The 18,192-nt window shown below is 27.4% G+C and overlaps 2 protein-coding genes across 2 annotated transcripts in view; both read right to left on the reverse strand.

Annotated features, from left to right (window-relative positions):
• Nucleotides 1-107: 107 nt before the first annotated feature.
• On the reverse strand, nucleotides 108-1,838 carry LCP9604111_3126 (uncharacterized protein; the record flags this gene model as incomplete). The annotated part of the gene is made up of 4 exons (XM_039070680.1): nucleotides 108-207; nucleotides 389-409; nucleotides 549-637; nucleotides 867-1,838. The coding sequence occupies 4 exons, from the start codon at nucleotides 1,836-1,838 to the stop codon at nucleotides 108-110; spliced, it is 1,182 nt and encodes a 393-aa protein (XP_038931081.1).
• A 15,506-nt stretch (nucleotides 1,839-17,344) lies between these two features.
• Nucleotides 17,345-18,192, reverse strand: part of LCP9604111_3127 (sterol desaturase family protein) — a gene marked incomplete at both ends in the record, with an annotated part of 1,680 nt that continues 832 nt past the window's right edge. Inside the window, 2 exons of the mRNA XM_039070681.1 lie at nucleotides 17,345-17,903; nucleotides 17,961-18,046. Coding sequence (XP_038931082.1) covers nucleotides 17,345-17,903; nucleotides 17,961-18,046 — 645 coding nt within the window. The remainder of the gene's footprint in view (nucleotides 17,904-17,960; nucleotides 18,047-18,192) is intronic.

An 18,192-nucleotide genomic window follows, 5' to 3' on the forward strand; every position in this document is an offset into this window, starting at 1 on the left:
GTCCGAGTGGAACGCCGAACCGCGACGGGGAAGATCTCACGATGAGAAGACGATATCAACAAGAGAAAGCCGGCGATTTTGCAAGATTTGCGTAGTAGAATATCCGTTCAAGGGCTCAAGGTGGGATTGGCAAAATCGAGACTGTTGTTCCAGCGGTTTGTCCCGCAATCTTGAGGGTAGGGAATTGCTAAATATAGTAGCAGAAAACTGCAGAAAGGACCAATGTCAGATACGAATGTAACGGAGGCACAGCGCTTATGCAGGAAAGAATGTGCAAACCACACGGTAACAAGTGTTTTGGTCAAGGCCACATGGGAAATGGGAAATGGGAAATGGGAAATTAGAGGGAGAAATAGACTCGCGAGTGAACGCTCGGAGATTGCCATACCTGTCTAAGTTGTAGGTTGAACTGGAGTAATGATCAGCGCGTAGTTGATTTTGGGATCGGGGGACTGTTGGTTGTTGGGACAATATGATTTATCCGATGGACTGCAGCAAAGGAAGCAGCGTGAATCAGCCAATATGCAAGGCAGCCGCTTGAGAGTCACAGAGTTGGGCGTGTGTGAATGGGTGAAGCTTGAACCCGTCGAGCAGTCACGTGCCGCCCAGCCTTAGCGCGTTTCAAGTCTGGTTTCGTCTATTCCCGTTTGGGACTAAAGGCTATATATAAGATTGTTCTACTTCGATGCCTCCATGTTCTGTTATGAATGCAGGGTATCTGAGACATAGATTCGGTTTACAACGGGATAATTAGTTTACAAACAAAGGGATTGTCATTTCATTCGGATATTCAGTCGCTTTGTTCTATCTTGGATGTTTGGTCTTTCAACTTCATTTTATGTGGGTTGACTCCCAGCCATAAATACAGTGCTTGGGCTGATCTCCCAATCTGTCACTGTGACTGTTTTAGGCTGAACCCCTGTCGCATCCAAAGATGTGCCAAAGGTGGTCGGCTGAGAGGATAGCTGAGAGGACGGAACGCCGAGTGCATCGAACTGCGAAGGAATCGCAGCATTGTTGAGATCTTGGTCAGTCTCATAGTCACTCTTGACTGCCTGCTTGCTGATTGTGGTCACCAGATCCACGTCCATACAAGTTGTGTAGATCTCGGCCTTTCCATTGGGATACGTGGGATCAACACCTGCAGCGGTGGGCCAATTCCACACCCAATAGAGTGTGTATGGTTTCCCACTGGGAGCATTGGAGGGCAGTCGAATATCCTGCTGACACCAGAGGTCTGCTCCCATCAGTGGGTCTGCTGTATGAGTATACGTCGCTTGTCGAGTCTCTGAGATTTGCCCCGAATTGACCTGGTAGCAACGGCCATCGTCGTAGTTCTGCACCGACAGAAGCACTCCCCGTCCATCACCTCCTGTTCCATCTTTGGTCCAGGCTCCATAAACATCAAGGAACTTCTCGCCTGTCTTGGGCTGTGTGGTGCCATATACATAAACGGATCCCCGGCTCGCAGGCTTTCCGGGCTGGTTCTGAGGAAGTGTCACATGGCCGTTTTCTTGGTAGCGAAGGGCAATTGCCGCGCCAGCGCTGGCTTCAAGCCGAGGGCTTCCCTCTGACTGAGTCTGATCCTGCTGAGTGTCCTTGCACATCTTGTCGGTTGGCAGAATCTGAGTTACATTTGCCCTTGTGTTGGGTGGGATCAAGTAGGTCATTGCAGTGTCGCTAAAGCCCGATGTCGTGCGCAGGTAGTTTCCTCGGGGATATCCTGGAGTACCGACGAAGGTTCCATTCGGAGCAATGAGAGTGAGCTCTTCCACCCAAGAATGAGCGTGTGTTGGGGTATACAGAGCAAAGAGCACTATCAAAACAATGATCAACATCGTGATAGTAGTTTTGGATATGTAGGATTCGAGGTTAAAGTTTGTAAGAATGAAGTTTTGTGGACTTGAAGGGGACGAGATAACGGCGACCGGCGGCGTCAAATCGAGTAGGTATTGCAGTATCTCTTTCTTTGGGTATAAAGATTTGGAAGAAGCTGGGAGTGTGCAAGCGGGAAGTGCCGTATTTATTGAGTCTAGAAGAACGATGAAGCGGCCAGGTCGAAGGCTACAACAATGGGCTTTGTCGAGATGAATAGGATCATTGGAATGATAGACCTGTGACTATGAGTGTGAATAGACAATGGCTCTATTCTTAATTTTACACCAAACACCCCCAGGCCGCAGCGAAAATAAGGATAAGAATAGTATAAAAAGGTTTCAAGGGAAGCTGTTACACATAAAGAAACCCTTGTCCGACTTCGAGTCTTTGAGTCTAATTGGAGAGGCTCTATACCCTGTGCCAACCCGTCATTGTTACAATCAAGGCTGTTAATAGACAATACAAACCCAATGCCCCCAGGGCCTCTAGACAAAGCAGGGGATGATTGGGTGAGAGAGAAGATATTTAGAGTCGCAGAATATTTCGAGACATGTTCGGTTCCGCTCCTGGCGCGTAGCCGTGATATATGCAAGACTCTAGGTGCTCGATCTTCCAAGCTTGCAAGTGTGTTACAGGTCTGCAGGTCCGTTGGCCCAGCAAGCACGGCCATTGGCTGATTCGGGCCACCCTGGGCGCTTCGCCGTCAGAGTCGAAATTAACGAAGACCCTCTTTAGCGCTTTGGCTCTTTCTGGATATTATTCTGTTTGCTTTTTGCCATTTCATATGACCACTTGCTATGATACCTCTGGCTCTGAACGACTTGTAGATTTATCAAAGTATCACAAAATATATCAGACATTCACCAACATCTCATTAATTAAAAGGGGGCACGGTGTGCCAACAGTATCTTACTTTTTTGGAGCCTATCTTTTTGAGAAGTCTCAGCTTGTTGAAAAAAGGCTGCTATGTCGATGATTTTGCGGAGCGAAGCGAAGCAATTAAAAAAAATAACCCTCTCCCCTTCCCAGGGGGGGTCGAATGGCCCCCGGAGGGAACGCCTCGAAAGGAGATCATGTGACCAGGCGCTCTCTCTACTGGGTCGAAAAAAATAGAAATCCAGTCGGTGAAAAAGTAATCGCTGAGAAACGGCAGAATAGATCCAGCCGGCAGAAAAAAAAAACAATCTATCTAATCAGAGTATACACTAATCCTAATGCAGTTAGACAATACTATTATATGATATCTACTCTGTAGTTATAGTAAAGAATATACAGTATATAGCTAGGCCTTCGTATCTTTCTCTCAGCTATAAGACCCTACCTACCTATTTATTTTATTTACACTGTTTACATTGTTTATTTACATATGGTGATATGAAAAAAGAGCAGTTAGTCGTTTCGTTCTGCACAACTATCTCGCGGCCGCAGGCCGGCGAGATCCCTTGTAGACCTTAGTAAATATATTACTAACCCTTAGTATTTATACCCTTTTTTTAAACTTAATAAAGAGATTCCTATTATTAATAATATATTAACTAGTTACTAAATTAACTAGCTAATATTCTCTTAGAATTAATTATAAATTAGTACTTAGGAAGGTAGTATCTTAGACTACTATTAAGTACTTACTTCTAAGAATAGTAAAGTATACTTATATCTATATTATACTCTCTTCTCTAATTAGCTTATTAAAAAGCCTTTTAATAGATTCCTATCCTTTCTTATTAAGATTATTAATCTTTACTTATATATTCTTTTAAACTTCTATATTAGGTTTCTAACTAGCTAGGTATACTACCTTTACTAGGTAGGGATATATAGAGCAGTAGTAATTCTTATTATATATATAAGAAAGGAATCGCTTCTTCTTACCTTTTATAGTTATTATAGTTATTATTATAGTTATAGCTACTAGCTTTCTAGCTTCTTTCTAACTACTAAGTATTATAAAAGTAGCCTATAGTACCTTTATCTTTATTACTTTCTTCTAATTAAAAAGTAATTATTCTAACTAGTATATATTTACTATATTAGTAAATACTTACTATCTTATTATTTAAAGACTTTTTAGTACTAATAGTAGTAGAACTAAGGCTTAAGAGGTTTAAGTACTATTAGAAAGTTATAGATTATATTATACTTATTAGTTATAAAGCTTACTTTTATAATTAAGTATTTAGTATAGAGATTCTCTAATTTTATTAACTAGCTATTAACTACTATATCTTTAATTAGTATTATTACTATTACTATCTACTATTATCTAATAATCTAGACCTACTGTTAGGACCCTAGTATTAAGAAGGCTGATACCTAAGGTATTATACCTATTAGGGTATATAGGGGACTATAGACTAGGTAGGGGCTATATATACTACCTATATAGCCCCCTTCTTATTATATAACCTATAACCTATATATTATCCTTATATACTACTTCTTAGGAAAAGCAGCTATTAGTTTTCTAATATACTACTATATATACTACTATCTCTATTTCCTAATCCTCTATTATATATAGTATTCCCTTAGGTATTCTATACCTAGGGGTCTTATAGTTCTAATAGCTCTTAAATACTTAGATTACCTAATAGAGACTATCCCTTATTTATACTAGTTTATATTATATTAAACCTTTATAATATATAGTTATAGGGACTCCCTATAATACTATAGCCTAATAAATAGGTTTTAACTAATTAAATCCTTCCCTCTATTATAAATAATCTTTCTATAGATATCTTAGAGTTAATATAGGAAACTACTATACTATTAGACCTAATATTAGTATAATACCTTATAAATCCCTTCTTACTAACCTTTAATTAACTAAGGAAATATATTAAAGAAACTAAGGTAAGAGAGGAATACTAAAATCTCCTTATAAAATTAGAAATCCTAGAGTAAATAAAGCCTCTTATTTTAATAAATATAAATAACTGTATTATACTATAGGTTATTAAAAAATATTATATTTATATATTAAGAAAGCCTATAAATATTAAACTATTCTATAGAAATATAACCTAAGAATACTATACCTTTATTAACTAACTTTAATTATACTTTAATAAATACTAGTAATAGTATAACTTTAACTTATATAAGATAGAGATTATAGTTAAATAACTAGATAATTAAAAGAATAATAATTAATAGTCTTATATAAAGATATTTAAAGAGCCTATTATCTAATAAATCTTCTAGGACTTCTACCTATATCTTATAAATAATCCTTAAAATATCTACTAAGATAGTATACTAGAGTATAGTATTCTATAGTAAAAGTAATATTAATCTATATAGATATTTATAATATAGCTTAATACTATTTATTATTATCTAAAGTACCTATATAATTAATAGTATTAGAAGGAATATCTTTAGGCTAAAGTAATTAATATAGTTTATACTAAGTTATTAAAATAGCCTATAAAGCTAGAAATATATAAAATATATATTAGATATCTTTCTATAATAGAAAGTTAAATCCTTAATTAATAGAAATTACTTTATATATAAAAAGAGAAAAGTACTAGTAATAGTAAAAATAATATTACTAAATTAGATCTAAGCTTAGATACTAGTCTTAGCTCTTATATCTTATTTATATTAGGGATAAAGAAATATAAGGATAGGTTTAAAACTAAAGGTAAGGATAAGTAAGGCGATAAATCTAATAAGAAGTATAAGTATAATAAATAAAAAATAAATCCTAATAGTATTCCCTATAGTAACTATTTTAAGTATAGAAAGTTAGGCTATTATATAGATATCTATAAAGAAACTAAAGGGAATTTATAATTAAAAAACTAATTACCCTAGTACTTATAATATTAGTAGTATTAAGGCTTAATAATATTAAATATAAGTTAAAACTTACTTTTACTTATAAAGTTAGTATTAAAACTAATAATAGGGAGTAAACTATATAGACTTTAATTAATAATAAGACTAAAAAGACCTTTATAAGTTAGAACTAGGTTAAATAGTACCTTCTATATATAGATATAGGCTTCCTAAAACCTATTATAGCTATAGATAGCTATATAGTCTATTCCTATAGCTTTTATAAGCTAAATAATAAGCTATAAGATAGTAGGGATATAATATACTAATATATACTCTCTTATAAAGTAGTTAAGATAATAGACTATAATCTAATTATTAGATTTAATTAATTAAAAGCTATTAATCCTAATATTAATTAGAAAAACTAGGTATAATATTATTATCTATCTAGTAAGAAGATTAAAAAGATAACTATAGTAGCCTTTATATAAGAGATCCTCTATAAGGCCCTTATACTTATAATATATCCTTATCTAATTATAAAAGATAAGCCTATCCTACTCTTTACTATAGTATAGGGTATAGAGAAAGCTTTACTTATTTAGTATTTAGATTAGGCTAATATCTTTAATCTTAAAGAAATAAGAAAGTTACTAGAGAATAATAAATATAATTATACTATTAAGATAGAAGTAGATAAATAAATTCCCTATAAGTTAATCTACTCTCTTTCTAAGATAGAACTTATAGTATTCTAAGATTATATTAAAGAATATATTAAAAAGGGCTAGATTAGGTTATTATAGAGTCTAGTAGATATACTTATTTTATTTATACTAAAAAAGGATAGAAAATTATATCTATATATAGATTACTAGGGACTTAATATATTAACTCTTAAGAACTAGTATTCCCTACTATTAATTAGTAAGACTATAGATTAGCTATCTAATATAAAGATCTTTATATAACTTAATTTAAAAGATATATACTATTATATCTAAATTTATAAGGATAATAAATAGAAGACTATATTCTAGACTTAATATAGTTATTTTAAGTATATAGTTATACTATTTAGATTAATAAATATATCTATAACCTTTTAGTTATATATTAATAGAGTACTAAGTAATCTATTTAATATCTACTATATTATATATCTTAATAATATCTTTATTTATTTATAAACTAAGGAGTAGTATATATATAATATATATAAGGTACTAGATAGACTATATATATATAAGTTATATATAAAGATAGTAAAATATACCTTTTATATAAAGTTAGTAGCTTTCTTTAGCTTCTTAATTATACTTAAGGGTATATCTATAGAATTAGAGAGGATTTATACTATTATAGAATAGTTAGAACTATAGTATTTATATAATATATAATAATTTATTAGATTTAGGAACTTTTATTAATAATTTATTAAGAATTACTTATATATTACTATATCTCTATCTAAACTAATAAAGGGTACCTTAAAAAGAAAGGGTATAAATTATTAAAAGTAAGGCTTTATCTTTATATCTAAAATATAGGCTACCTTTAAAGAAATAAAGAGATATTTCTTAAGTATATCTATATTATTCTACTTTAACCTAGAAAAACCTATATAAATTAAACTAAATACTTTAGGATTTATTATAGTAGTAATTACTATATAGCTAGATTTTAAGGACTATTAGTATTTAATTACTTTTTAGTCTAAAAAGATAATTAATACTAAAATATACTATAAAATATATAATTTAGAACTACTTATAATTATTAAGTTATTTAAGTATTAGAGATATTATCTTAAAGGTAGTAAATTCCTTATATTAGTACTATCTAATTATATTAACCTATATTACTTTATATCTATAAAGGAGTTAATTAAATATTAGATAAGATAGGTAGAGAGATTTACTATATTTAACTTTATTATTAAGTACTATTTAGGAACCTTAAATCCTACTAATATATCTAGTTACTAATTAGACTATATATCTAAGGAAAGAGAGTTTTTAAAGAACTTACTTTTACCTACTCTTTAGGAAAAGTTATAAAAGAGTTTTAGTAATAATAAAGAAGTAATATAAAGGTTATATTCTACCTTAGTATATAGGGTTATAATATTACTAGACCTAAAATTATATATCTCTATAATAGTAGCTAATATAATATTAGTATCTAAATCTAATTATCTATATAATATAGTAAAGGATTATAATAATATAGTATATAAGTCCTATAATATAAGTATTATAGATAAGTATTATACTATTAGTAATATAAGAATTCTAGATCCCTTAGTATTATATTTAATAGTTATAAAAGCTTTTTAAAGTAAAATAATATATATATTAATACTAAAGAACTCTATAGTAGAATTACTCTATATAATATAGGATTATAATCTAATATTATAGGATATCTATATAAAAATAGAGGAGGATAGTATTAATAAGTAAAAGCTAAGTAATATACCCTAGGGATTAATATTAGATAGACTATTTAGGTTTAATAACTATATTTATATCTTAAAAGAGACTATAATCTTATATAAAATTATAAAGATATACTATAATAATCCTTAGGGGGGCTATTATATAGGTAAATATACCCTTAAAGCTATTTAGTATAAATTCTATTAATATAGAATTATAAAGGATATAAGGGAGTATATATATAATTATAGGAATTATTAATATAATTTAGTATATAGATATAAGCTATATAGATTATTATAGCTATTACTAATACCTAGAAGGCCTAGTAAGTAGCTTAGTATAGATTTTATTATTAGAATATCTCTATTATAGTAGAATAGTAAGATATATAATATAATATTAGTCTTAATAGATATATTTATAAAGTATACCCTTTATCTTCCTTATATAAAAGAAATTAATATACCTAAGTTAATAGATTTATTATATAAATATATAATCCTAATCTTTAGTATACTAAAGAATCTAGTAAGTAATAGGGATAGCCTTTTTATTAATTAGTTCTAATTAACCTTCTACTTCCTCCTTATAGTTAAATACTAGTTATCTACTATATTCTATCCTTAAATTAATAAATAGACTAAATATTAAAACTAGGTATTAGAGTACTTCTTATAGTTATATATTAATTAGGAATAAGATAACTAGGTATACTAGCTCCCTATTATAGTATTTATATATAATATAATAACTTATAGTATAATTAGAAAGTCACTATATAAAGTATTAATAAGATATAATCTATCTATTTAAGATAGTAGTAAAAAGTATCCTAAAGAGTATTATATAAATACTATATAGAGGGTATAAGAAATCTAAGAAATAAAGAGCTTTATAAAAGAATAACTTTCTAAGGTAAAAGAGTTAATAAAGTATTATATAAATAAATACTATATAAATAAATCCTTTAAGGTTAGTAATTAGGTTTATCTTAAGAGTAAGAATATAGAAATAGGTAGATTAAGTAAGAAATTAGATTATAAAATATTAAGTCTATTCCTAATCCTTAAGAAGGTTAGTATATAAATATATAAACTATATCTATCTCTCTATTTTAGATTACTATACCTAATATACTATATATTAGTATTAGAATTATATTATAGTAATACTCTAACTAATAATAATACTCCTAAACTAATTAAGATTAATAATTAGATAGAGTATAAGATTAAATATATCCTATTCTATTAAGGTAAGAAAAATAAGTCCTACTTAGTTAAGTAGTATAGTTATAATAATATTAAAGTAACCTAGGAACTATAGTCTATAGTTAAAGATACTAAGGCCCTTAATAACTATAAGGCTAGGTTAATTATAATAGTAAAGATATTAAAGAAGAATAGGACTAAGAATATATACCTAAAATATAAGAAGCTTTAATTATAGATTAAAAATTAGTACTATATTCCCTATACTTAGTAGAATTTATATATAGGTATAGGTAGGGTTATTATATCTAATTAGATTTAAATACTAATAGAGTAGTATTAAAAATATAATAGAGTAATAAAATAGACTCTATACTTAGGGTATTCTAGGAAGTAGGGACTAAGTTTATAGGGATAAATAAAGTATTACTAGGTATACCTATATTAGAAACTATACTTTCCTCTATAATACTAATAGGAATATTAAAGAATTCCTTAACTTTAGAGACTTTTCCTATATTCTCTATAATTCTTAAGGCCTTAACTACTATAACCTCTATAACTTCTATAATAGTAGTAGCCTTTTTAGCCTTATTAGCTATATAGGTTAAGCGCTTAATATTCTATTTAATAATATATACTTAGGGTATATAAGTATATATAGGTAATATATTAAGAGTAGTATAGGTAGTAGACTAAACCTTAGAAGGAAGCTATATTATTATTAATAATAAATTCCTTCTTATAATAATATAGTTAAAACTTATAGGGATATAATTATACTTTATAGAAGAATAGTAAGTATATTTAGTATAACCTATAAGGGTCTTATACTTATAGTCTAGATAGCTTTATAGCTAGAAAAAGTACTATTAATAAAGTAATAGTCCCTTAATAGGCTTAGGGATTTCTAAGTATAGAGGTAGAATTATAGGCCTATAGCTTACTAAAAGATAATATTATATCTATAGATATAAAGATTTATCTTTCTTAGAGAAGGATAGTATAGGATAATAATATACTATTACTATTCTATAAATATAGTTAGTATATAAATATAAAAATAAGGCTATTTTTTATAAAGAAGGGATAGATATAATATTAAAATTTCTTAGTATACTATATAGAATATAATACTACTAAATCTAAAGATATATCTACTATATTTACTAGCTAATAGTAATACTTTAACTAGAATAATATTATCTTAATAGAAGTATAATAGAAATTTAATAGAAATATAAATTAGGTATATTTATTAAGTATATAAAATAGGGGGTTAAAGAAGAGAAGAAGATACTAGGGATAACCTAAGTATATATATATATAGTAGTTCCCTTTATCCTAACTATATTCTCTTACTAGTAAATAACTACTTAACTATACCTTTATATATAGGAGATACCTAAGTTTATAGGCTAACTAAGATACTATATTTATTAGAGACTATAGCTATCTAATCTCTTAGTATAGTTATATAACTATACTATTACCTTATTATATATACTATACCCTTTATTATACTATACCCTATATTTTAGAGTATTAATACTAGATACCTTTCTCTATATACCTTTTTACCCTTATTATAAGGTTTTTAGATATATAGGTTTTAATAGACTAAGCTATTCCCTTATTTTCTCCTATTCTAAGCCTATAGGGACTATATATTATAAGGAGGGGGATATTATTAGGACCCTAGTACTAAGAAGGCTAATACCTAAGGTATTATACCTATTAGGGTATATAGGGGACTATAGACTAGGTAGGAGCTATATATACTACCTATATAGCCCCCTTCTTATCATATAACCTATAACCTATATATTATCCTTATATACTACTTCTTAGGAAAAGCAGCTATTAGTTTCTAATATACCACTATATATACTACTATCTCTATTTCCCGATCCTCTATTATATATAGCATTCCCTTAGGCATTCTATACCTAGGGGTCTTATAGAAAGGCTATTTAATAATAGTATATATAGTATATATACTGGACTAAAGGGATAAAAATAAGTATATATTATAGGAGAAGTGTTCTCCTCTAAGGTTATCCTATTAGGTACTTATATAATTGCGGTAAGTGGCTGCTAACTACTAAATATAATAAGAAATATAAAGAATATATAGAAGTATACCATTTCTGGTTAATAGAATAGTATTAGACTAGTTAATATAGCTTCTTAGTTATTAATTACTACTACTATAATTAGTAAAAGGTTAGACTAATCTTCCTATAAGAAGACTATAAAGGCCTATAAGATATATTTAATTTCCTAATTAACCCTTTCTATTATACTATCTATCTATAGGTAGAAGGCTATTAATAGTCTTTAGTAGATCTTTAGCCTTCTATAAATCTCTACCTAAAATCTACTTATAAACTATAATCCTTAATCACTTATAATTATTAAAGGGAGGCTATAGTATATATAAAAGTAATCTATAAATACCCTAACTAATATATTAGATATAATTAAGTCTATAGTAACTAATATAATACTTTTTATAAGCCTATCTATAATAACTAGATAATTTATAGTTTCTTAAGGTCTATTTAATAGTAGGTCTATAATAAAATTAACTAAGATTTCTATCTAAATTCTCTATAGGATTAGTAGTAGTTTTAATAGTCTATACTTTATATCTTACTATATTATATTATATCTATATATTATATAGTTCCTTAAGAACTATTATATATCCTTAGTAGTTCTTAGTTAAAAGAAATACTATAAGAGGATTATATATATAGTATTATAGCTTAAGTAACTAATAATATATAAGTTATATATATTTTAGATAATATATATTTATAATAGTTTATTATTAGGGATTTAAACTTAATCTTAGAAGTAAAGGAGGCCTTATTTATCTATATAATATTCTATAAGACTTATTTTTATCTAAACTATATTTAGGGATTTTTATTTTCCTTTATATAGAGCTTATATTATAGTTTAATAACTTATATTAGTCTTCTATATTTCTATCTAAAGAGTTTATAATTCTCTATCTTTAAATAGGTAGATTAGTATTTTAAAATCTCTTAGGACTTCCCTTTCTATTTATATTCTCTTAATTTAGATTATAATATTTATAAAGATTTATTTAAATCTATTTAATAACCTTTTATTATTTCTATCCTAAGGGATATCTTATTCTCTCTAAGAAAGAGTATCTAATTATATAATTAACTTATTAAATCTATATTAAAGCTTAAAGTTAAATTCTATTAATATATCTATTTATTTTATCTATTATTTATTAAGATTTTATACTTTTCTAAAATATTAGAGATTCTTATAATTAATAATAATTTTAAACCTTAAGACTATTTTTAATTCTAAGTACTATTTCTTTAAATTATAGATAATAGTAAGGAATTCTTTATTATATATTTTATAATTTACCTTTATAAGTAAGAGTTTCTATAAAAGATATATATATAGTTATAATATTCTATTATCTTATATTTATAAGAGTATACCTCTTATTATCTATCTAGATATATTAATCTCTACTATAGTCTTATATCCTTCCTTAAAGTAAGTTAGGATTAAGGTATTAATAAAAAGCTCCTTTAAATCTATAAAAGCTTTATAGTATATTATATTCTATTAGAAATCTATCTTTTTTTATATTAATTATACTAATAGTACTACTAAATCTATAAAAGAAGGAATAAAGGTTTAGTAGAAATTTATAAAGCCTAGGAAGCTTTATATATCTCTAGTTATCTTTAATAGTTCCTATATATAAATTACTTTAACTTTAGCTAGGTTTATATATATCCTTTTACCTATATAGATAATAAATCCTAAGTATTTAACTATTTTCTATTTAAATTTAGATTTTCTAATATTATATTATAGTCTAATATCTTAGAGTTTCTAAAGTACTTTTACTACCTTCTTATAGTAATCTTAAATAGATTTATTTAAATAAATAATAATATTATCTATATATATAAAGATAAAGTTATTAAGATATTTATATAATACTTAATTAATATACTTTTAGAAAGTTATAGATATACTAATTAATCTAAAGGGAGTTATAAGCTATTTAAATAGCTTATAATATATTTAAAAGGTAGTTTTCTACTTCTTTCTTAATTTAATATAGATCTTATAGAATACTATAATTATATCTAATTTTATAAACTATTTTACTTATAATATATTCTATAAGATCTCTTTAATTAATAGGAAAGGGTAATAATCTTTAATAGTAATCTTATTTAATCTATAATAGTCTATATAGAAGTAAATCCTTCTACCTAGTTTCCTTATTAATAAAACTAATACTATAGCTAATAACTTACTAATCTATATAAAATTATACCTTAGTAAATCTATAAGTATTTTCTATAGAACTAGTAATTCTTCTTAGTTTATACTATATAAGGGACTATATAAGGATACTAATTCTTATCCTAAGTTATTCTTTTATAATAGGATATAATAGTCTATCTCTATTTAATAATAAAGTAATTACTCTACCTATTTTATATTAAATACTATTAGCTATAACTAATATTATTTAAATAATTAAGTCTATAAGTTAATATATTTCTTTATTTATAATACCTTTTTAATATCTATAAGTATTACTTTCTTAATTTAGATACTATAGTTAGATATATTTATATATACTTCTTTAAAGTCTTAGACTAAGAGTTTTTAAATCTAGAAGGACTTTATACCCTATAGGCTTATAATAGGATTTACCTTATTCTAATATTATATATATTTACCTATTTTTATAAAGATATCTAAGTACCCTTTTCTTATTATATATTAAGTATTAATATTAATAAACTATATATTTCTAAAGATTATCTTATCTATTTATCCTAGAATAATATATATATAGATATCCTTTTAGATATATCTATATATATCTATATTAAAGTATATAATTACCTTAATTATTCTTTAGTTTTTAATAATACTATTTAATATTCTAGTTAAGATTAGGATATATAGGAGATTAAAGGTTATTATAAAAGCTTTATTTACTATAGTATAATATAAATACCCTAAATTAACTAATATCTTTAAGAATTAAATTCTATTTATTAATAAATTAATATAGAAGGGTTTATTTTCTTATTTTAATAATTTATTAGCCCCTTTTAATTCCTATTTATATCTTTAGATAGGAATTACTTTTTTTCTAAGTCTCTATTAATACTCTCTAGATTAGATTAATTACTTTCTTCCTTAAATAGTTCTATCTAGGTTTCTATTCTTATAATATATATTCTTTCTCTTTACTTATAATAGTATATAGGGCCTTTTTTAATAATAGCTACTATTACCTAGAGATATTAATATAAGTTTATTATATATTTTAGTCTTTTTACTAAGAAAAGAGGGTAAGAATATATACTATATCTATTATATCTATAGTAATAGTATCTCCTTTCCTAGTATTTATATTCTAGTTCTTTTTCTTTAATCTATTTTACTTATTTTCTAATAAGGTCTTAGTCCTCTTTTCTAATTTATAAGAAAGTAATTATAACTATAAGGATTAGTAACTATTCTATATAATTATCTATAAAGGACTAGAGATATATTACTTTCCTTTCTTAGTAATTTAAGGTTTACTTTATCTCTAATAATAGTAAGTCTATATTAGTATTAATTTAATATAGTAATAGGATTAATTTAATTAGATTATTAAAGAGATTTTAGTAAGAAAAGGCTATATAGATAATTAGGTTTAGTAATCTAATTAAAAGGAATACTTTTATATCTTCTAATTAATCTATTACTTTTAAATTAGTAAATTCTTTTTTAAAGGTAAATAGGAATATAGTAAAAGACTACTTTAGTCTTTACTATATTTTTCTAAGATACTAAGTAGCTCTTTTCTTAATATTTAGATCTTTATAAATATCTTCTAGATATTAAAGGAATTCTTTTATAATTTTATTTACCTATTAGTATTATATAAATATAATAGTATTTTTATTTATATTTCCTTCTAGCTATAAGTAGGTATAAAGTATATATACCTAGTTATCTCTAAGGGTATCTTAGTTAATTACTAATTTATTTTTAATTAATAATTTAAATATAGGCTATTCTATTCTAACTCCTTTAAAGGTTAAGGGATTAGAGAGATATAACTATAGTTATATAGTTTATCTTATTTCTAATAACCCTTAGGTAGGCTTATTTTTAGTCTTATTATTCTTATTAGATTCTTCTTATACTATTATATTTATTTAGACTAGCTCTTTAAGCTTCTTAATCCTTTCCTCTTATACTTATATAATCTCTTCCTAGGAGGTAGTAGATTAGACTAATTACTATATTATTACTTTAGCCTATTTAGGTAGTTCTAATTATTCTATATTCTCGTTTATTATACTATTTATCAGTATATCCTTCTATACTCTTCTAATCTTCTATAGAAAAGGAAGCTTTTAGAATATAAAGGGATAGAGCTAGATTAGAATTTAAGCTAACTAAGCCGTTTACTATTATCTAAAAGCTTAAGGAAAGGAAATGAAGCTTATAGGAAGAAATAGGAGAAAATAGGGATAGTGAAGGTCATATGCTTATTACATAATCCCGTGCGGGCTCTGGCCCGTTATAGTTAGAAATACCTAAAAAAATAGGAGAATATTTAATTTAATAGTATTTACTATTATATTAAATCCTTAGAGATCCCTATTATAGATAGCCTTTTTTTCTTAGTATTTACTATTTAGAATATTAAAGATATTATACTAATTATTCCTATACTCCTTTTTAATATCTTCCTATTTTAGTATAATTAGTATAATTAATCGATCTAATTCCTTTTCTAGTTTAGGGTTATAATAATCCTAAATATTATATATTTAGGTAATAGCCTAAATAGTTATAAGCTATAGTATTTAATTAGATAAATCCTTTAAAATTATATAAGAAGGGATTATAGAAAGAGGATAATAGTCTACTATAATATCTAAATTATAGTTTTAAACGAAGTCTAATTATAATTAGTTATTATTACTTTTAGGGTTAAGTCTTATTTTTAGGGGTATCCTAGGGTATAGCTAGATATCTTAATATTAACTAAATAGTATATTTAAAATAGGATAAAAAGTTGAAAAATTATAAGAGTTAAATTCAAAGTAATTCTAGGCTTATAACCAATAGAAAAATAGTAATAAGGCGAATATATATATAGTAGAAAAATCCTAATCAATTCTCTAACTCTCTAAAAATAATAATAGTCTAGAAAATATAATAATCTAATAGATAACTTAGTAATCAAATAAATAAAATAAAATGAAAGGATATTTTTTAGGTAAAAAACTGTAGGACTGGTTTTTCGGGCAGAAAACCATCTGAGTTGGTTTTTCTATAGAAAACCAGCCTAGTCAGTCACGTGACCCAACTGTATCAGGGATGAAAAATGACAGTATTCATCCTAGATTCTGACACTTCTTAATTAGGATTTAATACTAAATTAGGGGGGTAGTAGTACATAGGTAAGTATAAGGAACGTCGAATTCTTATACTAATAGCGCAATTTTTGGTTTTTTTTTCTAGAATTCCAGGTAGTAATAGTAATTACTAAATAAGCCTCCGAATCTTAGGTTTTTTTAGGTATATTGGTAGGTAAAAAATTGGTATAGAAAATAGTGACTATTTAAAATTTTTGTTTTATAAGAGTTTTCACCTAGCTGTAGTAACTTGGCGAGAACCGGGTAGTAGCAAAAGTACGTATATACCGCCATTACACGCTAGTGTTTTTTTTAAAAAAAAGCCAAAAATTGAGTGAGCAAAAACATTTGCAATGGACCTGGTTCGTTCCATTAAAGATCTAAAATGGCTGTATATTGAAATATTAAATACATTATCACATTACTACCCCGAGGATAATAAGTATCATGACACACTCACTGGCCAACATCCAGGACCGAAGACTGTAGAGAAATATCCGAATAGGGATTTGAAGAGGCAAGCATAATATGCACAAAAAAAGGTAAACATACAAATTGCTTACTGAGCCTTCGAAGCCTTTGCCTTGTTTTCCCTTCGGCGCTTCAGCGCATCTGGGGTGTACTCGGTGTCAAGGACATAATCCCACCACCGGAAGCTGCTGGAATAGTTGCCGATGAACTTCTCATGGTGGAGATCGTGGTGATCGGCACCAGCCCAGAAGGGAAGGAAATGGTGAAGACTCCATGGGAATTCATAACCACTGTGAGCATCAATGGCCTGGAACAAGCGCAAGACGATCCAGATGTACATGGTCAGAATGTGCAGTTCACCTGTCATCGCACACCAAACGATCGGGCACCCGATAGTCCCGAAGCCCAGGATCATCACTTCAATCGGTGAGGCATATTCAGCAGCCAAGCCGAAAGGCGCCGAGTACTGGTGGTGGATTTTGTGAATAGCCTTATAGAGGGGTCCCCAATGAAGTGCACGGTGGGAGAAGTAATGCCAGGTATCCTCCATCACAAAGAAGATTGCAATTTGATATGCCATAGTCCAAAGGGTAGGAAATGGGATCGAAGTTGAAAGTCCACAAAATTGTGCCAAGGGGTGGAAGAGCCTAGCATTTGTTAGATCCTTAGAAATCCCTGGATTTGGAAAGAGATTCGAGTCTTACCAGATCTGGGGTAGTTCGACAGTGAAATGACTCAAGAGCACGAACTTGGCGCAATCCCATTGTTCCCGTAGCGATGGAATCTTGTTCTGCATAGTATTAGAGGTGAACCAGATGAGGTTTGAAAAAAAAAAAAAAAAAAAAATAATAATAACCCTTGAAATTTGGTGGGGTTTGACCAGGCGAATATGTTCAATCAAAAACAACGTAATGATCCACCCTAGGTCACCCGTTC

The sequence above is a fragment of the Penicillium roqueforti genome (assembly GCF_015533775.1).
Source record: "Penicillium roqueforti strain LCP96 04111 chromosome Unknown scaffold_04, whole genome shotgun sequence".
NCBI lineage: Eukaryota > Fungi > Ascomycota > Eurotiomycetes > Eurotiales > Aspergillaceae > Penicillium > Penicillium roqueforti.